Source organism: Armigeres subalbatus, chromosome 2 (assembly GCF_024139115.2).
Source record: "Armigeres subalbatus isolate Guangzhou_Male chromosome 2, GZ_Asu_2, whole genome shotgun sequence".
Taxonomy (NCBI): domain Eukaryota; kingdom Metazoa; phylum Arthropoda; class Insecta; order Diptera; family Culicidae; genus Armigeres; species Armigeres subalbatus.
Genome location: NC_085140.1, coordinates 92,965,910 through 92,990,434, shown reverse-complemented (window position 1 = coordinate 92,990,434; position 24,525 = coordinate 92,965,910). Strand labels below are relative to the sequence as shown.

Below are 24,525 nucleotides of genomic sequence, written 5' to 3'. Positions count from 1 at the left end.
TCCGTTGATTTTTTTCCAAGGAGGAAAAATGCAGACAATATCACTTACCTCCGCGAAGCCTCATTATGTTTAGGTTATGTATCATTCATTCTTGTTTACAATGCAGGTCTTCCGCAAATGCCGAAGCTGCAATCACACTAACACAATCTCTTTTAAATTGTTTACGTGGGTATACAGTCATATTCACCAAGATTTTTAGTAAAAGTTACGTGAATTTCAGGTGAGCATTACTAACGTCACGTAACAATCGTCGTTTGTTCAAGACAGACGAGTTACGTGATTTTTCACGTGAATATGACGTGATGATTTTTTAGAGTGATGGAGTACAGTACTGTTTACAGTTTTTGCACTGGAAGTGCCTCAGGGTGTTGAGTTTTGCCAAACACTATTGATCTGTATCGAAGAAATCGAAAGATTCGGTGTCAATTCGTTCAAAACAGTTTTTTGTTCAGTACATTCAAAGTTAATTGCCTATATGCCGGGTATTAAGCCACCCGGAGTGGAAATTAATTACTATGTCTGAAACTTGATTGACGAACCCCACCGAAGGGGCGGTTACCCTCCAATACCTTTTCCGAACTAAATCTATCACATGTTGTACATATGCATAATCAAGTTTCAGACATAGTAAGTTGTTTGTCGTTTTCTCGAAATTGTGTAAAATGGACTTATGCAGTTTCTCAAACAAATGGTTCATTTCTTCTCCCTTCCAAATCAATTCAATCACTTGGTAGATTTTTTCGTACAGCTGGTCACTCCCAACTTTTAGAAGCTCGACCAGGATTACGTCCTTCCCAGCGACCCTACCGTTCGTTAGCTATCGAAAAGCCTTCCTCACTTTGTCTAGTGTTGGTGGCCCCACTGCTTGTCCGTCATCCTCAATCCAGATTCTATTTGTGCCCTCTCTATCCAATTGTTCATTCAATAATAACTCAAAGTGCCGATTCCACCTTACAGCCACGCTTGCGCGTGTTGTTTATCGTTTTGTAAAACTTCCGCGCGTCGTTTCTGGCAAAGCTTGAAACAGCCTTTTTCAGTTCTTTGTTGGCTTTTCTAACCTCATCTAATGTAGGCGGCTCCACAGCTTGTCCATCGTCGCTAATGTTTATTCTGTTTACCGATGCATCGTCACTTCCACCGTTTAACAAAGCTACGAAGTGTTGCTTCCACCTGGCTGCTCTTCAGTTTTATCTGTCAGCAAATTTGCTTCTTCTTCGCTGCACATGACGGTTGTTGTTGTTGGTGACGGGATTTGAATCCTTTGGATCATTCATCCCCGTGCACATGACGGGAGATGGCGCTATCTTTATCCGCACGCCATTGACAGTCTCATAAAACCTCTGCATATCGTTTTGCTCTATTCTTTCCTGCGTGTCAGTAATCACTTGTTCCTAATACTGTTTTTGCTTTTCTCGTATCCAGTATTTTGCGCTCCATAATGGCGGCGTGAGTGCTGTTCAATTTAACATTCAAGAGGTAGAACACATTGTAACTCATCTAGTATGCATAGATGAAAATAATTCTAGGAGTAAATAAATAAACTTCAACCACCTCTCGTAGCCGTGGATTAAAAAAAACGTCAAGGATCTTAAATTAGTCGCCTGCTTTGAGCGTGCTTACAGCGGCACACTAGGAGTTAACTTTCTGAAATCAGTATGGCGAAAGGCATCTAAGGTTCGATTTCTCAAAATTAAGGATCTTCATCGAAAAAATATTTGGTAGGCGTAGTAGCGGACACCATCCTTCATAACCGGTACCAAATAGTTTTTCATGAAAAGTTCCTAATTTTGAGAAAATCTGCGTTAGATGTCTTTCGCCATACAAATTTCTGGCGGTTCACTCATGCTGGCTATTTGCGCATATACGATAGCGCCAGGATGTGGAAGCGGCGGGTAGAAAATCAGCCACTGCCAATAATTCATTCATCTTGAAAATCGTATGCATAATATGATCAAAATATCGAATCAATACAACTAAGAATCATTTATGCTTCTCCTTATAAGATTAGATAGAAATGGGTACTCAAAACCTAAATCCGGTTTCCAACCAACCTGTCCTGGGTCGCCTCTATGCAATGACTATCACTTCTCGTGCTATTGTGATCACGCTCCATAGATGCTCTACCATAAATCGTTGATGTTGTCAGTCACTAACGTTGATTGCACCTATCCGTTCGTCGAATTTCTGGCGGCACTCAGCCCATACTCCTTCCACCGACTATCGCTGGATATTGTAACGCATCGTTCGCTGTGTTCGATACAGTTGACAACCGTGATTTAATGTTGCTGACACTGACAGTAGGTAGTGAGGTAATGCTTAAAATGAGAGCTATTCACATTTGCACTTTCTGTTTGGTCATTATGCTAAAAGGCCCATATCTCTGACGATTATGGTAAATGGCACTTGGACGACAGGGTGTCGACTCAAATTTGAGAATAAAATTCCCTGACTTTCCAGACCATTCCTCGAAAAATTTCATTTATGAAAAATGTTTTTTTTTCATTTTCTAGAAGCCCATGAAAATCTCTGCATGTACAAAACCTTGAAGCTCATATGAGTTCCTGAGCTACTGGAAGCCTAAATACCTCTAGAAACAGAACATAAAGGATTTAGAGAATATCGTAGGAAATTCTACTCGTCCACAAATAGGGGTGAACGAGGCAATATGGGCCAAAAAGCGCTGAAAGGCTAAAAAAATCACCATTCAAATGTAGTTGACTTATACTAGAGAGTGTTACCTTTCATATTACGTCGATGAATGATGAAAAATACGTTTGGAAATTGTTGGAATGAAATTTTGAAAATGTATTGATTTCAATGTGTGTTCCCGACAATACGGTGCAATATGAGCCACCATGTGGGGCAGTATGGGCCACCCATCCAAAACGTTTTTTTGGGAGAGAAAAGTGTCGTAATATGGAAGAATATGATATGCCTACAACAGATACAGTATTCCATATCAAATAAAATTAATAAACCGCCCACCAGCGACCCGAACCGATTTGCCACTCTTCACCGTTTGAACAGCTACATTTCAATTGGTCAATAGTCATTTTTTCTGTTTCCATCGCAGTAATGCGGTGTTGTAATTTATCCGTAATGAATCTAACATAGATGATAATATTCTTGTATTCGGCAACTAAAATTTCGCATATTAAGGCCTAATATCATGCTCTGTTCAAGTATGCTCATATTGCCCCATAGATAGAAGTTTTATGATAAATTCAGATTTGTATCAGTACAAACATGTGTGCACAATATTTAATTATAATAGATCTTTTGATTGAGCTGCATTTCTGTCCTGTATTTCAATTAGTTTTGTGGCAAAACCTTATTTATAAACTTCAAATCTTATAATAATTTTGCCTTTGCAGCCAAAATTTACATTTTCAAGTGTATTGTCATGTTCGAATTGAATTTTAATGCGGTTTTCTCGTTGAGGCATACGTGGAGCATTCTTTAAAAGATCATATAACTTTTACATGATAAAACTTGTCAATAAGCTCAAATTGAGGGTGGCTCATATTGCGCCGTATGTTCATATTGCCCCTACTGCCCGTATTCAAGTTAATGCGCAGAACTCCTGAAAAATTTTCATAATTCACATCTTTCCAAAATTGGCTCCAATTAATGTTATAAGTTCCTGGTGCCTTCATCCACCATTGGGAATTCTCACGGACTCCATGGAGTCGCAATAGACCTCCCATACTACTGACGGACTTCTTCAAATCGTTGAAGTTTTCATTATCTTTCTAGAAAGTTGTGTGAAATCTTGTATCTTTTGACACGACTTTTGAACTCTTTCCCAACCATCGTGGAAGCTTTTAGAAATCCTTCTAATGCCGTTAAAAATCTTACGGATTAGTTATTTTCGTGAACATCGAGAAACCTCCATTGGCTCTCAAGTATACTTACGAAGTAAGTATTCTTATTCACTCTTTGTGGAGTTTATGGACTTTTAAAAATAGTTAAGATAATTCCAGATAATCATGAATGCAATCCCTGCAAGCTCACATAAATCTATGCAGCACTTATAGTAAGCCCAGTAAAACATTCTACCAACTGCAATACTTTAAATAATTGGGTCTGAACACAGTCAGGTCGTTTAATGTTTGTCGATTTTGGCCTTCGGTTTAAAAAAAGCAATGGTCCCATGGAAAAATATCAAAAAAATAAGTGTTTTTTTCAAGAAGGGACATAACTAGTCTCAAATGCTAAGGGTAGCTACACCTACTCTATGTAATTTATCGATTTTTAGTTTTTTTTCAAAAATGGTCTTGGAGTTCCAGCATTGTTTTATTTATAGAAAGTTCTACTAGATGTCAGACAACTGCAACAAGCAATGAAACTTAATAAGGAACATCTAATAGAGTTTTTTGAAGAACTCGTGGAAATATGTTAGAAGAGAATATTTTTTAAATATGAATCCCTTCACGAAGACATTCTATTGAAATTTGAGTAAATGCCATACCAAGTTTTTGGAGCGAAGCTTTTGAAAAAATCTACCGTGGAGGCACCATATTTGACGCAGTTAAGAAAATTTTAAAAAGAATCATTATTTAAAAAATAATTCCAATATGGATTCGCTTAATATTCTGCATAACGAGCTTTCTACTATTATAGAATGTGTAGAAATAATGAAACTTCGAAATATAAGTTTATTTCTTAGTTTTTTAATCTGTTTTTATGTAGTACTTGAGGTGCCCAACTTGACGCACTAATTTTACTATGTTCCTTATTTGACGCAAAGTTGTTCCTAATTTGACGCACTTCAAAACTATGTTAAAACTCAATCAATTAAATGCCTTATTTTTTTTATTATATAAAGACAGTGTAATAGAACTTGGTACGATATAAAATAACAAGTTAATTAATTATACAAAGAGGCATTTTTTTTGTTCAGTTTTCTGCAGGTTATATGCTCTGTGGCATGTAAGTGTTTTGTTAGTTTCATGAACCCTGCACATCATTCAAAATGCTTCTCATTTAGGTGTAAGAATCGTGTCAAAATATATATTTACGGGAGGATTAACTTTTACATTTCATTACATAACCAGCCTACCATAGTCTGTTGTATTTGTAATAAAAACTTTCTTTGGTAATCTGCAATTTTGAATCTATAAACTGAGAAGTTCGTATAGCTTCTGTCTAAACTGAGAAGGATACAGAAAACGCAACTTGTATATAAACGCTTTCAGAACCACATTGAAGCTACCAATCTGCAAGTGTTACGTGACCGGCAGATATATCTCAAAAAATATGAGCTGCCCGTCTTATACATTTTTTCAATAAACGATTAACATAAACGGAAGCGTATATGAGCAAGGCAGCCATATTTTTGGTTGGTGTCATATTCAGGGTTCCACGACTAGTAGCGACAGAGTAACAAATTGAAAATATGTTTATTTGTTTTGGCTTGTTATAATTTCGTACAAAGAAAGTAAATTGAATTATATGATACTAATTTATTATAAAATATTGTTTTCTCGCAAAAATTCTAAAACTAGCATATGAAAACTGCATAATTACCAAATACCGGTAAGAAACGCGTCAAATAAACGCATCAAAATCGAAGGCAGCATAAGGCATACTATCATGGGCTGGACACTCAGTGGAATGATCCAATGTTGATTAATATTTAAAGTAGTTGAGAGTTAGTTAAAACTTAATGAATACATATTGATTTTCCTATGACTATTATTGAGGTTTATTAGCACTGCCTTGTCTATTCGTATGATAAGATTAATTAGGAACATCACAATGCATTGTGAGCCAAATTTGACGCAGAACATTTTGGGTTGAAAAATGCGTTCGAATGATGCAATGTTCAACGTAAAAGGTAAAGCTTACTAATAATGCTCAGCTGTTTGTAGGTAGGGGTAAAAGATTCTCACAAAAGTTATTTTGCGTGAAAAATGATCATTCGATCCTTAGCATTGTGGCTAAGAAAGAAAAAAATTGACGCATTATGAGTATGACTTCCATATATTTTATTCGGGTATGTTGATTCTTCATCAATAATATGCTTTTTATGCCACATATGCAAAGAAGAAGAGCAAATAAAGCCATCTAGCTTGATTCGTTGATATATTTTTGGCGAAAATAGGTTTTCTGCATCATTTGATTTGAGAGTGCGCCAAGTTTGGACCTGCGTCAAATATGGTGCTTCCACGGTACTGAACATCCATTAAGGAGCTCCAGGACAAAAACTATCGAGACAGCTTTTTTAAATCCTTTGATATTTTTTTTATGTTTCAGTGAGAATTCTGAAATAATTTCTGGACAAAATTCTCAAAGATCAATCACAACAATTCCTGATAAAATTGTTTCATAAAAATCGAAAGCAGCGAATGTAAAACTGAAACATTGCCAATGACAACAACATCATCCTCCTCTTGCATAATTATGAAGTATCGAGTAACGTTTAATGTGGTTTAATTGAGAACATCGCCACCTACGTACATGAGGTAGACCATGTGATGCTTTTATTCACTATCATTCTCTCTACATGACCATTAATTTGACCACCTAAGGACGTGAGAATCGATCAATGACTTTATAAGCCCATCATCAAATGAAGGTTAACGAAATGTTTTTAAAACATATCATACAGAATCATGTTTGGAGATGAAGCCGATGCTGTAGAGTGCCGTCACAGGTCAACAAAGATACTGTTCGGGGTTTTCGTTTAACAAGATTCCAAATATCTAGTTGTTGGTTGTAGGTTGAACATGTTTGATGATTGTTTGTTAAACTGTTCTGAACTATGGCCTATTGCAGCCATTTGATTCAGTTTCGACTGCTTTCACTAGATAATCTTCAAACATTTGGGCGTTACATTTTTATCAAGGTTATGTGATATATTGGGTTTTCCATTAGAGTTAGTAGAGTTCATTAAGTAGAGCATTAAATGAAATTTTCCTGTATCATAAGTACTTCAAAATAATTTTATAAGGAATGACTCTCGCGATTGATGATTAAGTATTTGAAAGAACTTTCAGAACTACTTTTGTTTGATGGGAACATGACTCAAACGCTACTAATAAGGAAACTGCAAAAAAACGAAACGACTCAGACACAAAACCATTCAAACTAAATAATCTATAATATCAAAGGGGACTTTAAAAAAGACTATTTGGATCAGGTCTCAACAGTGACCATTTGAGCGCATGGCTTTAGAACTTCTGTTATTGCTTAGAGATCAATAGAAACAAACTCGATTACCATGGGGAATATGAAAAGGGCCCGGAGTAGACTTTTAGTCTAAAGACTGCCAACAGCCACACAAAAAATAAGCTTTATAGCTTGATAGTGGAGGTGGTTGTCGACTGTAACTGCCTCGGAGTATTGTTTATCGGCCATACAGTCTGATGATATGGCGTCGTTCAAAAGAAATAATTAGTCGCTTACCAATCAGACCGCATCGTGCTTTCGTGCTGTGCGGTTCTTTCTCTCTTTGCGGAAGGAAGTTTTTAATACTACCCGAAGCTAGTTTAATTTCAACGGTGCTTCTTAGCGCTATTTGTACCCACTGATCCCGTTACGATCTTTGCAAGGACCCGTGCCTTCGTTTTACGTTGGACCCGTTTGCGGAAGTAAAATTCCGACAAGCGGTGGTAATCCTGCAGGGACACCGTTCTGGGAAAAAACCTCTTAGAAGGTCACGTCTTCACGCTCAGCCATGAGCATTAATAAAAACAAGAGGAAGGGGGAGTCTCTGAATTCTCCACTTCCTTCAAAGAAACAAGGTTTCAAGACCGTCCTGCCAAAGCGCGGAAAAAATAGAAGGAAGCTGGAGAATTCAGATATTCCTTCTAACTCTAATATCGGAAATAATTCTTCTCCAATCGAACTGAGCAATCAGTTCGATTTGATCAATGATGAAATTGAGCAAATCGAATATACCTCTAGCCCAGGTGATTCGATTCATGCGAAAAAGCAAAGGATTCCGCCAATTGTGGTATCTGTTGCCGAGTTTTCTGGCTTCCGGAATGAGATTTTGTGTAACCTTCAGGGGATCAAGGTTTCATTTCAGATTGCTAGGAAGGGTGACTGCCGCGTCTTGCCGGGATCCTTTGACGATCGCAAACGTCTTCTTCAGTATTTAACTGAGAAGCGCCATAAATTCTTCACATACGACGACAAAACTGAGCGATTGTTCAAAGTCGTCTTGAAAGGTCTTCCCAGTGACGATAAATCACTGGATGAGATTAAAATTGAAATTTCTCAATTACTTGGATTTTCACCAGTCCAAGTAATTAAGATGAAAAAGAAATCCCACTCTGGTACTTCCCAGAGGGGCATTTCTCAAGAATTTTATTTAGTTCATTTTAACAAAAGTGAACTAAATAATATGAAAAGTTTGGAAAAGGCCTGTATTATGTCCCATGTCCGTGTTACATGGGAACATTTCCGCAGGCCTGGAGGAAATTTCCAAAACCCCACCCAGTGCCGTAAGTGCCAAAAGTGGGGTCATGGAACCAAACATTGTCACATGGATGCTAAATGCATGATTTGTGGTGGAACCTCTCACGTCAAGGACGCATGTCCTGTGAGAGAAGATTCCAATAAATTCAAATGTGCAAATTGTGGGGGCAATCATAAATCCAATTTCTGGGAATGCCCTTCACGCAAAAAAGTTTTGAATTCCCGTGCAAAATTGATGACGGGAAATTCCAATCGGATCCCAGATTCGACGGGTAGAAATTTTCAAACGCTCAAATTTCGAAACCAGTTACCGGTCGAGCAATTCATACCCACCACAATTCACAAACAAATTTTGCCGCTCGTCAACGGGTAGCAAGCACTTCAGTAAATTCCAATTTTCGAATGTACCTACGTATGCAAACATCGCTGCTGGTAGACAAAATTTCTCTTCTCAAAATGAGGTTTATACCCATGTCCCAACGGAAAATAATGGTCATGTTGCCGATACAGGTAGCATGACTGCTTCCGATTTTGAGTTTTTAACTGAACAATTGCATCACATGATTGATGCAATGTTCAAAGCAAATACCATACCAGAAGCTGTTCAGGTTGGTATAAAGTACACACAAAAAGTGTTATCGGACTCCGTTTTAATGGATCTAAATAATTGTGTGAAAGTTCTAAATTGGAATGCCCGCTCTCTAAAGGGTAAGGAAGATGAATTATTCAACTTCCTAACAGTTCATAATGTGCATATTGCCATTATAACAGAAACTTATTTAAAGCCCGGACTCTCCATTAAACGAGATCCAAATTATTTTATCTACAGAAATGATCGTCTTGACAGCGCCTGTGGTGGGGTCGCCATTGTCATCAATAGACGTATCAAACATAAATTATTTTCTTCGTTTGAAACCAAAGTTTTTGAAACCTTGGGAGTTTCTGTTGAAACAAATTTTGGTCAATTTTCCTTCATTGCAGCCTATTTGCCTTTTCAATGCAATGGGCAGCAAAAGAATTTGTTGAAAGCTGATCTTCAAATTCTGACTCGCAACAAATCAAAATTCTTCGTAATTGGTGACTTCAATGCCAAACACCGTTCATGGAATAATGCTCAAAGCAATTCCAACGGCAAAATTTTATTTGAAGATTGTTCTGCGGGATATTATACTATTCAATATCCCAATGGACCAACTTGTTTTTCTTCCAGTCGAAATCCTTCTACAATTGATTTAGTTTTAACGGATTCAAGTCAGCTGTGTGGCCAATTGGTAACTCATGCTGACTTTGACTCTGATCACCTTCCTGTGACATTTGAAATCTCACAAGAAGCCATTTATAATCCAATCAGCTCTACTTTTAATTATCATAGAGCTGATTGGGATTCTCTCAAAACATATATCGATAGGAATTTTGATGTTAATATTCCTTTGGATACCAAAAGTGATATTGACAATGCGCTCGTATCTTTGACAAATTTAATTGTCGAAGCCAGAGGCATTGCAATTCCTAAATGTGAAATTAAATTCAACTCCATTATTATTGACGACGATCTTCAGCTACTGATCCGTCTTAAAAATGTGAGGCGAAGGCAATACCAAAGAACTCGCGATCCCGCGTTGAAAGTTATTTGGCGAGATTTGCAAAATGAAATTAAAACACGTTTCGCTATTCTGAGAAATACCAACTTTGAGAATAATGTCTCGAAGTTGGATCCCAGTTCGAAACCCTTTTGGAAATTAACGAAAATTCTTAAAAAACCTCAAAAGCCAATTCCAGCGCTTAAAGAGGGAAATAAAATTTTATTAACAAATGGTGAAAAGGCTCAAAAACTTGCTCAGCAGTTCGAGAGTGCCCATAATTTTAGTCTAGGTCTCACTAGTCCAATTGAGGATCAGGTTACACGAAGCTTCGAAGACATTCTCAACCAAGATAATGTTTTTGACCCTTCGTTGGGAACTAATTTGGATGAAGTGAGATCTATTACTAGAAAATTTAAAAATATGAAAGCCCCAGGTGATGATGGTATTTTCTATATACTTATCAAAAACTTCCTGAGAGCTCTTTATCCTTTTTGGTTAATTTATTTAACAAATGTTTTCAATTGGCATACTTCCCAGATAAATGGAAAAACGCCAAAGTTGTTCCAATTTTGAAGCCGGACAAAAAACCAGCTAAGGCTTCTAGTTATCGCTTAATCAGTTTGCTTTCTTCAATAAGCAAACTGTTTGAAAAGATTATTTTAAATAGAATGATGGTTCATATTAATGACAATTCTATTTTTGCTGATGAGCAATTTGGTTTTCGCCATGGGCATTCAACCACTCATCAGTTATTAAGAGTTACGAACTTAATTCGGCTCAACAAATCTGAAGGTTATTCGACTGGAGTTGCTCTTCTTGATATAGAGAAAGCATTTGACAGTGTTTGGCATGAAGGTTTGATTGTAAAATTGATGAATTTTAATTTTCCTCTGTACATTATTAAACTAATCCAAAATTATTTATCAGATCGCTCACTGCAGGTAAATTATCAGAATTCTAAATCTGATAGATTACCTGTAAGAGCTGGTGTTCCCCAAGGCAGCATACTGGGGCCCATTTTGTATAACATTTTTACTTCTGACTTACCTGATTTACCACCAGGGTGTCAAAAATCTTTGTTTGCAGATGACACAGGTCTCTCAGCCAAAGGGCGAAGCCTTCGTGTCATTTGTAGTAGATTGCAAAAAGTTTGGATATTTTCTCCACTTACTTGCAAAAATGGAAAATTTCCCGAATGCTTCCAAAACTCAGCTTATAATTTTCCCACATAAGCCGAGAGTTTCTTATTTGAAACCTTCTAGGAGACATATTGTCACTATGAATGGGGTTCAAATTAATAGGCCTACCGAAGCTAAATATTTAGGCCTTCTGCTAGATCAAAATTAACTTTAAAAAATCACACTGAAGGCCTTCAAGCCAAATGTAACAAATATATTAAGTGTCTATATCCACTTATAAACAGAAAATCAAAACTTTGTCTTAAGAACAAACTTTTGATTTACAAACAAATTTTTAGACCAGCCATGTTGTATGCTGTGCCAATATGGACTAGTTGCTGCAATACCAGAAAGAAGGCACTTCAGAGGATTCAAAATAAAATTCTGAAAATGATTCTGAAGTTGCCTCCGTGGTATAGTACCAATGAACTTCATAGAATTTCTAATATTGAGACATTGCAACAAATGTCCAACAAAATAATTTTAGACAAAAATCGTTGCAATCTTCTATTGCAACGATTAACTCCTTGTACCCTTAGTATAAAATAGGTTAAGATTAGTTTAAGTTGAAAACATTGTAATTCCTACATGGTTCAATTCAACCAGAGGAAAAATTCTAACTGCCAGAGGCAATTGAAATGTATTAATAATAACTAAAAATATAACATAGCAAATAAGGATGATAGTGTTAAGAAAACACGGAACACCTAGTCTAAGAGATGAATGCATGTATTAGATAATTAGCAAATAAAATTAGTAAAAAAAAAAAAAAAGTCGCTTACCAAGGCGATTTCCAATATATTTCCTTCCCAACTAACATACTATTCCTTTCCAGTGCGCTCATGGAGATGCAGAGGATTCCTCGGTCTCTTGTAGCAATGAGTGTCGAACTAATTTCCCTCCCCTTATCCTAATTGACTGTGAGGACGTGGCCGACATCGTTATTGGTCTTGAATTAAAGAAACTCCGAAGCATGTACAGCGAGAATAGCTTTCTAGTCCCGAGAAAACTATTCAATTGGTGAGCTGTGCATTATTTGTTGTTTCTCGGGCAATCACGACTAGCAACTACGATGGGTACAGCCAATCAAGCTAAGCTAAGCATAAGCGTCCTTAGTTTAGTATATTGCTCGAAATTAAAAAAAAAAACACTATAAATTTTCAATATTGGGTTTTGCGATTTTTTTCCCTGACCTCAGACAAAATTCCCTGACTTTCCCTGACATTCCAGGTCCAAAATGAAATTCCCTGACTTTCCAGATTTTTCCAGGTAGTCGACACCCTGGACGACCAACTCATTAAGACGAATGCTGCCGGTGGACGCATAATTGTCCCATGTATATAGGGAATCCCAGCAAACATGGGACAATTATGCGTCCACCGGCAGAATGATATTATGGTAAATAGCATCATGACTTATTGGCTTTCTCATGTACAATTGTGTTTTTCAGAGGTAGGGTGGGTGTACCAATCGTCGCCATAGTTAAGAACAACTATTTTTAAAAATATAAATAAAAGGCATGTGGGTGGTGTTGATATGTCATGCGGAAGGTTTTTAGGCATTAAAATGCGTGATGGTATCCATAATAGGAACGCATGTACCAGTTGTGGCACTATTCTTAATTTTGGTTCCTATTATGGCAAATCCCATTGTTTTCTTATGGGGTTGGCCAAATTGGGACCACTAGTGCGACAACTGGTGCAAAGGACGACAAAAATTAAGCAAAACCGTTTTTTACAATTATGGTTTGTTTGATTTGGAGGAGATTAAAGGTGGTATACTGCCGCTAACCGCAAGTCGAGCACATCTGTATATGGACGCCCATATACAGATGTGCTCGACTTGCGGTTAGCGGCAGTATAGCGTCATATGAATATGGTTTACTGATCAGAAAACGTTTTGTTGTGATGTGATGTACCACTTGGTTTATAATGTACTGGTACATCTAGCCTATTGAGATTTTCACTTTGAATTTTTTATAAACACCGATCCTAAATCCAAAATTTCATGAATTTTTGTGCATAGAAACTATTTGAAATCATAGCATAGAAACATAGCAAGAAATTGAGCATAGAAACTATTTGAAGTCAAATTTTTAAAAACTTTTAAAATGGACAACAAATTTAGACTAGTGTAAAAAATATGTTGTAGCTCACAAAATCGAACTAGGTATAAAAAAATCAACATGTTTTTAAAAGAAAAAAAAAACAATCTTTAGTCCCATATTCAGGGTCTTGCGATCATGTTTCGTTGCAAAAAACAACGAAATGAAATTCTCATTTATGTATTCTATTTTCTGGGGGAATGTTAATTCTGAGAAACGGGGCTCTGGGGATTGGTACTGTTATGTACCACTATGATGATAACTTGAGAATGATAACAATAATTATTTAAAAAATATTTTTTTTATGAGGGGTTTCTTTATCGAATTGAAATATATAACAAATAATAATATGTCTCCGTCTAAGTCAACGGCTCAGGTTCTTATGAGCGATATATTCTTCAGAAAGGACCAACAATCCTTTATAAGTTCAATCAAAGTTAGGGGGACAAGGGGCAATATGGACACCCTAAGGTTTTAATCAATTTTAGGTGATTTAAATTGAATATAATTCGGATTTCTAGCAATTACATGATACTATTCCTCGCTAACTACCAGTTCTGTTTTGAATAGAATCGAAAATAAGGCAATTTCAATCAAATAGGACGATTTTGTAATAGTTAATTTTTCACTACTCTTGGGAAGGTATCGGGGTAGATTGGACACCCCCATGGGGCAGTATGGACACTAGAGCGCAAACTTCGTCCGCTCAAGTGAGATCAAGGTTTTTCTGAATTGTTTTGGGACCCCAGTCAACTGTGCAAAATATGGGCTCGATTGGTTGCAACCTCGCATGCCGCATCGCGTTTTAAATTTACATGGGGATTAGTATGGAAAAATGTACTTTTTTACATTTTTGCTCTTAGCGGCTTTAATTTATCATCAATCACGTGACTCAATACGTTGGCATATAGTGCATATATTCTGGAAGATCCCGAAAGACTTTGCCGAAGAAGGTACGTAGCTGGAAGGTCTACAAAAAATGTTATTACGTTTCGAAAATTGATTGTTCAAACCATATGCAAGAAATCAATGTTTCTGCCAGCACTACCGGACAACCTATGGTTATCGAAGGGCAAAACCCATCTTCCTTTTTGTCGGATTTTTTTCTTTGTGAAATAATTCCGGATAGCTCCCATTAGCTCTAAAGCCCTATAAGATCAATTATTTTGAAATAACACTCAGTTAAATTATTGGTCTACGTAGTACGGCAGTGCTGGCAGAATAAACGATTTTTTGCATATGGTTTGAACACTCAGGGTCTGTCTCATTTGGAGAATTAAATTTAAAAGTGACAGTTCGAAAATTAAAAAATCACCCCGTTATAAGGATGGCTGGTGCTACCCAGCAATTCCAATAGGACATCGATGGAAAATGATTCGATATCTGTCAAAAGTAATCTTGCTTTGCGAGCAGGGTTATTTGATAATTATTGAAATGTCACTTTTAAGTTTAATTTCAGTTTAATTATCCAATTGAGACAGACCCTCAATGTTCGAAGCGTTATAACTTTTTTCGTCGACGTTCTAGCAACATGCCTTCTTCAGCAAAGTTTTTCGGCATCCTTTGGGTTATACTTTAACGTAATGTGCCACTTGGTTTACGATGAACTGAAACCTCTAGTAGTAGAAATGCAAAAATATACGTTCTCCCATACTAATTTCCATACAAACTTCAAACGCGATGCGGAAAGCGAGGAAGCAACCAATAGTTCCCAAATTCTGCAAAGTTTTTCAGGACCCAGAATGGCTTCGAAAAACCATTGATGTGAATGTGAAAAAATGACCATGACGCCCCACTCTAATGGACACCCTTATAAAATATGAAGAAAATTATCTTACTTGTGATTATATGCCATTGTAACCTATTTTATGGATCATCCAACATAAATATTACCCAATTGTTCATCTTCCTCCTTCCTGTCATGATTTTGTATGAGACACCTAAAATTGTGTTTGGATCATCTACATCCGAAAATCTATTTCCCTCTTCTTAAGCGAGGTCATATATGGTCGTTTTCTTTATTAATTTCATGACGAATATAAGAAGATTGATAACGTAACGCAAAAATATGTCACTTTCAGCCGGCCTCAAACATGTATGTCGAACTTTTTGTATGAAGCATATGATTGTTTTTATATGGATCCTCACACTTATTGCAAGACCCCTTATCAATCGTCTCTACTCTAAGCATTGCATAATCTATGCATACTCTTATTCACTCTACTGGCATCGCCAATCCTTCCAATGGGTTGTACCGATCAACTTGCCAACAAGATTGCCAAATCTATACAAAACACTTCCTTTTTTGTCGCACTTTCAGTGACTTTTATGGTATATTAAATGAACCGGTGCCAGGGAAAGTGGTACATGTTACATTGAGTAGATTTTTCAGGAGATGCATTTTTCCAAAAACATCGAATAATAAATTCATATTTGCAATTTTTTGCAACTAAACTGTACCAACATGTTATGACTGATGTGCCTAAAGTGTAGTAGTGAAAAATAAGCGATGTTTATGACAAACTTCAAGTTTATTGGAGCAAATTGTACATGTACCACTATTAATGGGATCAAAAAGAAACAGGAACCGAAAAACGTTGACAGTAATGTACATGTACATTTTTGAAATCATTCTGAACGGCAGTAAACTACCTTGAAATTCAAAATAGGAATAAAATCTGTTGTGAAAACAGTCATGTGGCCGAATTTTCTTTTTAATAAGCTGATTTTAGTGGGTGGAACTGTACATGTACCACTTTTTCTGGCAACGAAATGGCCATTGTGATATATACCAGAAAATAAAATGTGCATATCTCCAGATTTAGTTGCCAAAAATCACTTTTTCCTTATTCCCTTACTAGATCTTTGCAAATAGAAGACGTTGGTGTAAAAAACTCAAAATTGACAAAAATGGTTTATGTACCACTTTCGCTGGCACCGGTTCATATATATATATATATGCTTCTGTGGTATATATGTCATGTACTGGAACTTTTATAGCGATTTATAATTCCGCACCATAATAACACGAAATAATAATACGATATGAAAGCCAAGTTCGATGAGTTTGAGGTTATGTTTTAAGGTGTCAGTTTTATCCCCATATAGAGTGTTCAGTTTGCCCCAACAGGTGAACAAGTTTAAAAATAGTTGGAAATTTTGTAAAAATCAAGGAAACTTGTCACAAATGCATGCCAGAGCACTGTAAATAACAGAATTTTGCTATGGGATGACCAATAATTGAGAAATCATCTTCTGTGGTAAATTAAGGCTTATTTTATGGGAAGTGAAACTTATAGTTTTTAACCGTTTGGAAGACATTCTAACTTTTTTGTCAAATTTATGCGCTAAGAAAATAAAACAATGGCTTCTACGCTATAAATTAGTTGTTTATGAAAGGATTATAGAGTTCGCTGCATTGAAAGTAGAAAAATGATTGAATTAACAAGAATATTGGGGGTGTCCAATATGCCCCGGGTGTTCATAATGCCCCCTGGTCCCCTAATTGCCTATTTCCGGGGATTAAACCACCCGACTTGGACATTAATTTACAATGTTGTGAAAACTCATATGTGAATATGTACGTTATGTGGAAGATATTGATTTGGAAAATATATTGGAAGTAACCACTTTCCCTTCGATGAGACTCGAACCCATAACCCTACAGTACGCTAGACTGGTGCTTCAACCAACTAAGCTACGCATTTGTCGGCCTTCGCAACCTAGCGGCTACTGAACGAGCTCGAGATTCCCAAATTGAACGCATAGTCAAATCACTCGAAATCCATTGGCTTGAGAAATATCTTCCACATAACGTACATATTCACATATGAGTTTTCACAATATTGTAAATCCTTTATAAATTAAACATCACATGCGCCACACTGATAGGGTGGTCACTACCGGTACATTCCGGGAAATGGCATTATGGGGTATAATAGTTAACTTGAGATTAGTATAGATCCGCAGCTACCACTTCTAAGACTGTGCATAATTATTCAATAATTAGTATGAGAGTGTCATTTAAATAACACCCACGTATTATTTTTGCTTGATTTATTTTACAGGTTTCAATGCATCATAATGAGGGAATCGCTGCTAATACCGAATTTGAGTATTTAAGGAATATTCTCTTCCAGGTTTGATCTACTAACCAAATTGTTTTTGCGCGAATAAGCTGTTAACCGAACAATTTATTTTCAGTATCTAAGTGGCAATGTGAACGGCAACAATTCCACCTTGGTGAAGGTGATAGCAGCTGTTCTGAAATTCACACCTCAACAGACGCAGGTTGTACTGGAAAAGGAAGCGCATCGTCGGTCATTGGTAGGCAAATGAATTCAAACTGTACAAACTTTGTATTTCATCGTTCTTTGCGTTCCAGATGGGTCAAATCAATAATCTTCTATAGCAGGAAAAAGTCACCGCTGCCCAACAGCAGCTGCTGCATCCCTCCCGCGGTAAACACTACCGATACTACTAGTTGCGGTATGCGTGACAACGAAAGGTTTGTGTAAATATAATCTCTATGTGTAAATCTGTACTGTTTCCTGGATGCCCTCTTTCTCCTCAAGTTCCAATAATAAGTTTTCGGAACGAGATTATCTGAAATTCAGATGAGCCGCCTCGTCTCCACGTCAATCAGTTGTCGAAATCGCAACCGATTGATCAAGTATGCTTTTTCTGTTCGGATGGAGAACGAAACACCAGAGTTGGGGATAAAATGGAACGCCAGGCAGCAATTATTTGAATATGGAAACAAAAGATTAGTTATGTGTTCAAATCTGATTAGACAAAAACCTAGCGAAACGAGAATTTTATCTCCATTTTTTTGGACGGTTACCAAAATCGAATGAATTAAGTTAGACCGATTATAAAATTGTAGCAAAATAGAAAAAAAAGACCCAACAAGGGATGGAAATAACATGCAGGGTATTCTTAAGGCCTGCTTCATAAAGTCATAGTAAATAGCTAAAACAACACTTCAAAATATTATGATGTCGGCAACTTTTATAGGAACGAATGTCAGAATCATATGTGCAACAAGCTTAATGATGCAAGGTACGAAAAACCAGTTTAAACCAATTCTCGTCTACTAACTTTAGAACAAACTACCTAAGAAACACATTTTATGCATCTTAGACTAGGGAGAAAAGGTAACTCAAGCCACACTCACATCGCATGGTTCTCAACGTGATGTCTCCAATTTCTAGCAAACTGCTGCAATACAAAATCATACCTACCTACCTTTTGCGTTTCGTGGTTGTATTTATATAGAAGGGAACATAACCCGAGAAGCAATTTATTTTTGTTGTGCATTTTTCGCTAATCTTCCACCAAACTGTAGTAGTACCTACCTACCTACCCTGTGACTGGATAGATAAGGTGTGTGATTATATATTTTACTGTTATCTAATGCTTTTAAGGTGTATAGTTTTTAATATAACTGCTGAGATGCAATACTTATGTTTAGGTTTAATACAGAAACAGTTCTTGAGCGAATATTTTCTTTCGATTGACTATTATCTGTGGTTGGTAATGACTCTGGAGTTACATTTTGAGTTTGTAGCTTTTCTAAGCTCAGAGCATTGCTCTAACCTCAAACGCTATGATAATAATATGTATACGTACTATTCTACTAATCATGGTTTGGCTATCGAAGGGTTGATTCGGTTATGGTGCAACATCCATGAATATGAAAACAGCTATGCTTCACAGATTGATTTACTCGAACCGCAAAACTGGTAGATGCAGGAAATCAACCTGGTTTTGAAACAATGTAAAAAAACAATATTCGTTTCTGTCGCAGTAGAGAAACGTAAATTTTGAAACGAAATTGAGATCTGCGTCATGGTACAAAGTACCAGTACTACATGTGGCATAGTGAAATACAACGTGACGAATTCATTCAACATACAGGAATTTCAGATTTGAATATACCCCGTGCTTATTCACCCTTTGTGCTGTATTTTTTTAAAGTAAATTGACTGATTTCATAGTTGAATTACTTTGTTGTTTATTTGACCCGTTTATTTGTATTTTCATTTTTTTTACCATATTCAATTATTAGAAGAGTCATTCAAAATTTCATTTTAAAGAAATTATTATTTTGCGACTTTCACTTCAAGAGAATTGATATTTGTTCCGGTCTGAATAACTACTTCGTACCGTTCGGATGTATAATAAAATACTTTGAATTTTCATTAAAACTTTGTTTATTCTTAATCTAAAATCTTCCTACCTACAAATGATATGTCCGTTGTAGAGTTTGTCTGTTCGGGGGTGTTGTGCTAAAACTGATATTCTACTCTACGAGATACAGCCAACAAAATATTGTAAAGTACTAACCGTCGCCAGTTTCGCCGTCATAATTCTCTCAAAACCGCGATTCTAAAAGTCTACTTCTCCGCGTTTTTTCATTAGTTTTGAATTAAAACATCCTAATATACACTTATACAAACTGATAGGTTTTAAGTATCGTTTAAGTATCAAGAGACAAATGCAGCAGATAAACATTTCAATTGCAAATTGAACAGAATGTTATCAATTTTAAAACGACATTAAAAACATAAAAATTCTAAAACTATCATTGAAAAGAATTACATGCCACTTATCAATATTGCTAGTTATTTCGAACCAAGCGGAAAGAAAGCCCATTGTTTCTCCCCTTATTGGCTTATGTCACATCATGACGATAAAATTCTTATCCCATACAAACGTGCAATATCACATTGATGACATTTAACACAGACAATTGATTCCAAATGCACATGAAGGCACAAATTGTTGGTCCAACGCTCGCTCGTTCCTTCATCGGCTTCACTTTTGCGCCAGGAAGGTCAGAAATGACTTGGTGTGAGGGTGCAGCTTCTGCGGCGATTCGTCCTCCAGGGTGAGATCATCCCAGGCGAGATTTTCCACGTTGTCTTCGTGGTTGGCTCGCGGACTCGGCATCGAGAGTTTCATGCTGACCCCGCTACCAGGTGAGCCGGAAGCTTGCCCGGGACTAACGGAACTTTTCGGGGACGGTTTGCAGTTCTGTTTCAGCACCGACGGATTATCCGGCGTTTTGACCGATTTGGGATTTGCAACGTGCCCTTTTGGTGATGTTTGATCCGGAGTGACAGGTTTCAGTCGTTCGCTGAGATTTCTCTTCGGTGGGGTTTTTAGCTGCGGCGCTGGTTTCGCTCGTTGATCCTTTTTGGGCGAGGTTTGATTCCAACTAGCGGGCTTTCGCGTGGCATTTATGGGAGGTTTTTTCGGTGATGTGATGGGTGATTTAGTTGTAGGAGTTTTTACATTTTCTACCTTAACATCCTTTTTTTTAGGTTTAACTGAACTGCCATTTCTGCTTACTTGCTTTTTCATATTATCAGTCTTTTCTGGAGTTTTTTTCGGTGCAGTTTTTGAACTACTATCATTTGTCTTTGATTGTGGCGCAGGTTCACTTCGGGCAGAGCTCTTGTTATTTTGCTCGACTTTATTTACGGTATCTGCATGTTTCGCTGATGTGTCCTCATCAGGCTCAAACAAATGCTTTCCGTACAGTTTTTCCAAAAGCGTGGAACTCAAATTGAAATTAGTGTAAAACAAATCCAGTGCCATCAGAAGGTACGCTTTTGTTCTTGGCAGCATGTTAGACACGTTGATCAGGCACTTTCGTATCGAGTAGTTTAAATCGTCAATTTCCTGGCGATGCTCTAACTTGGCTTCCCCTCCATTTAACGTAATCTGGGACAGTATCAACTTTGCAAACTCTGGATCGATTGTATGGCCACTAGTTTCTTCGCATCTTTTGATTTCTTTCTCTAGCTCCGTCGTCAAAAGCAACAATAAGCTTTGACCCAAAATGAGTATCCGCTTGCCATTGAGAAATCGTTTCCTATTATAATACTCTCCAAGGAGTGTGACTGAATTGTAGAACCGAGTTACGCCTTCACGTTTTAGTTCGTCGATGGCGCGAAAGTTCTCTTGTAGGATTGTAAGCATGGCATTGCGCAGTTTTGTCTCCTTTATCACAAGATCGTCAAGTTGGCGGGATGCAAAAACGGCCGCCATGTTGATGGCAAACTTGGAATCTTCCAGGGCTCGTCGGTTGAGGTAGGTGAATAGTCCACTGAAAAAAAAAGATATTGTAATTATCAATCTATAAGATTTTGAATCAGCTGAAAAGAAAGCAATGCGAGTATCCTAATTTCGTTTGCATGATGGGCTTTTTTCTATCTGCAGTAGGAATTCCAGCAGTTAACATAGAACCTTATGCAGATGTCCCCAACGATTATTACTCAGCGATATTTCAATCTTATAATACTTGTGTTCGGAGATTTGGGTCACCTTTTCTTTCCCTCGATCAACCAACGTGCTCTAGGGGAAAGTGGGGTAAGATGGCCATATGGGGCAAGACAGCCAACGTTAATTATGCCTTAAGTGAGCATTATATTCACATTATTATTACAAGGGATGGTTCACAATAATTGTACGCGAAGGAGAAGGCGGAACGAAATAAAACGCGGCGAACTATTTTTAATAACTAAGCGGACTGTATTTTATTATTTCATTTGTTTGCGTAAAGACACGTTTATAACTGCTTACTCTGACGGTTTCTTCTTGAATAGAATCTTCTCGTTGCAGTGCACGAAACAGGAGTTAAGTTTGGCAGCGTGCGGTTGCGTGAGGGATAGGACTGCGCATAGGGTTAAAATGCATGGTAACAATAATGTAAAAGCGCTATACAACTGAAAAATGCACTTTGACAACCTCGCTTGTTCTTGTAATATTGATTTGAAGATGGTTTAGTTGAAATTCGATTTTTTTTATAATTTTCTAGTTACATAATTTAACAATTGAAGCCTATATTACTTATTTTTCAGGACAAATTGATATTTACCGAAGCTTTTATATAACTATAGCCTATTGACTTCTCCAAATGAATAGAAGTGTGCGTGATTCCGCAGTATTCCTCTCAAAGTGTTTGTGATAGTTTTGCTGCAACTGGATTACCACCCACTTTTATTTTACACATCCTACACAGTGACATTAGTGTTGGTGATTGTGGCTTTGGAGAAGTCAATATACAATAATAATTTGAGGAGATTCACAGTAATTAGGTTCGATAGGATATAAATCTTTGGATATACGTCGGCCTGGGGCGGTATTGCCAACTGTATAGGAACAAGGTCATCTCCAGGATTAAGAGTCGCCTAACTTTAAAATGCATTGAAAAAATGATATGTTTTTAACAGTAAACATTAGTTTTAGGCCAATTCTGATATTGTCGTAGTGCCAGTTGTCAACAAATCAACATGAAATACGACATTTTTAAACGAAGCATCATTTGAACATAATCCATAGAAGTGCAAGAAACGTGTCCCCTATTCTAATAAAATTTAGCACACTTTTGATATAGTTTTTGGTCCATGCTCGTCTTGCCCCGAGGGGGTGGTCACTGGTCATATTGCCCCATATGGTAAATATAGGCATCATAAAAACACCTTTTTTAAAACCAGTTTATAAGATACTGAAACGTCATTAATCAGTGTTTATTGAAAGAGACGGGTCATCATAAAGGTGTTTCATGGACAAATCAGCAGAATTTGAAGGAGTGTCACTATTTTACAAGGGTTACCGCTTAGGATGGCCATATTGCCCCACTTTCCTCTAATTATTATAACCACTTTGGCTGGCAGTTCTGGCACGAAGACTTTGCTCATACTGACTAGAGCCCTGGATCCAGGCCTCTAATACTGACACTAGGAGCAGACACTAGGACCACGAAACGCATGTCAAAAAGTTGGTTCGTATTTTTATTTCGCGATCTACCGGTGGAAAGTTCACGCTCGCTTTTCTCCAACCTCGTTCTGGTAGTTTAAGTTCCTCTTTCGGTTTTCGTACATAAACTATTGGTCAAGGGAATTTCTGACACAATCAGGAAAATTAGGTACAAAGTATACTTGTATACATGCTTGTGTGAACCAGGCGCGACAGGACCCGCCGGGGAAGCAGTGTTATGATAGACGGGGATACCTTCGAGGTGGTCGATGAATTCGTTTACCTTGGATCCTTGCTAACGGCTGACAATAATGTTAGTCATGAAATATGAAGGCGCATCATCTGTGGGGCCTACCACGGGCTCCAGGAGAAATTGCGGTCAAAAAAAAAATCACCATAGCACCAAATGTGTCATGTACAAATCGCTTATAAGACCCGTAGTCCTCTACGGACATGAAACTTGGGCCATGATCGAGGTGGACTTGTAAGCACTCGGAGTATTCGAGAGACGGGTGCTTACCCAACAAACAATTTAAGCTGAACAAGCTAGTTTTTTAGCTGAAGAAGCTTAATTGCGACGAAACAAGCTCTTCTTCAGCTTCCAATGTTTGTTTAGTAGGACCATCATTGGCGGTGTTCAAGAAGACGGCATCCCGAAGGGTGAATCACGACCCCGCCCAGCTCTATGGCGAAGCATCCAGTTTCCAGAAGATAGCTAAAGCCGGAAGGGTACGATGGGCAGGGCATGTTGTAAGAATGCCGGAAAGCAACCCTGCAAATATGATGTCCGCTTCCGATCCGGCAGGTACGAGAAGGCGTGGAGCGCAGCGAGCGAGGTGGACTGGCCAGCTACAGAACGACTTGGCGAGCGCGGGGCGCATTCGAGAACAGAGAGATGCGGCCTCGAACCTTGTATTGTGCCTTTAAATTGTTGATTCAGTCTTATCTGTTTAGATGTAAGCTAAATAAATGAAAATGAAAACTTTCATCGAATTGTTTCAACAACAAATGCAAATTAACTTTGACAAAGCAACAAATAGCATTCGACGTAGAAGCCTGTCCCATTGTTTCCTATTGAAAATTGGCCAGATCGAACTATGGGCTCAGAAGTTATAGCCAAAATACAATTTTTTTTATACCAAAAACGGACGCGTGAAAATTTCTCACTCATTTTTTTTGGCATTTATTATTTGCTCGTAATAGCTTGCATTCGACGCGGAATCCTTTCCCATTGTTTCCTATTGAAAATTGGCCATATCGGATTATGGGTTCAAGAATTATGGCCAAAATACTATCTTTATAACACACGAGAGAGGCTCCATCACCGCTAGGTGGATTAATCTGGGTTTTTTAATAGATGATTCATTCCTATTGAAATCTTTTAAAAAAAGTCATGGAAAGGGTAAAAGGATATCAGAACCATATGAGAAAGTTCGTTTCACTTACATTTATTACAATTTATTAG

The 24,525-nt window shown here is 37.4% G+C and overlaps 2 protein-coding genes across 10 annotated transcripts in view; one reads left to right on the top strand and one right to left on the bottom strand.

The window, feature by feature from the left end:
* LOC134209996 (golgin subfamily A member 4-like) overlaps positions 1 to 19,911 on the top strand; it is a 40,435-nt gene extending 20,524 nt beyond the window's left edge. Inside the window, exons 5-7 of the mRNA XM_062686015.1 lie at positions 17,360 to 17,431; positions 17,496 to 17,618; positions 17,677 to 19,911. Coding sequence (XP_062541999.1) covers positions 17,360 to 17,431; positions 17,496 to 17,618; positions 17,677 to 17,703 — 222 coding nt within the window. The 3' untranslated portion in view covers positions 17,704 to 19,911. The remainder of the gene's footprint in view (positions 1 to 17,359; positions 17,432 to 17,495; positions 17,619 to 17,676) is intronic.
* The window catches only part of LOC134209998 (protein Lilipod), a 136,984-nt gene continuing 131,948 nt past the window's right edge, over positions 19,490 to 24,525 (bottom strand). For all 9 annotated transcript variants that reach the window (XM_062686022.1, XM_062686023.1, XM_062686021.1 and 6 more), the window contains exon 12: positions 19,490 to 21,408. In XM_062686022.1, the coding sequence (XP_062542006.1) occupies positions 20,112 to 21,408 (1,297 nt within the window). In that variant the 3' untranslated portion in view covers positions 19,490 to 20,111. The remainder of the gene's footprint in view (positions 21,409 to 24,525) is intronic.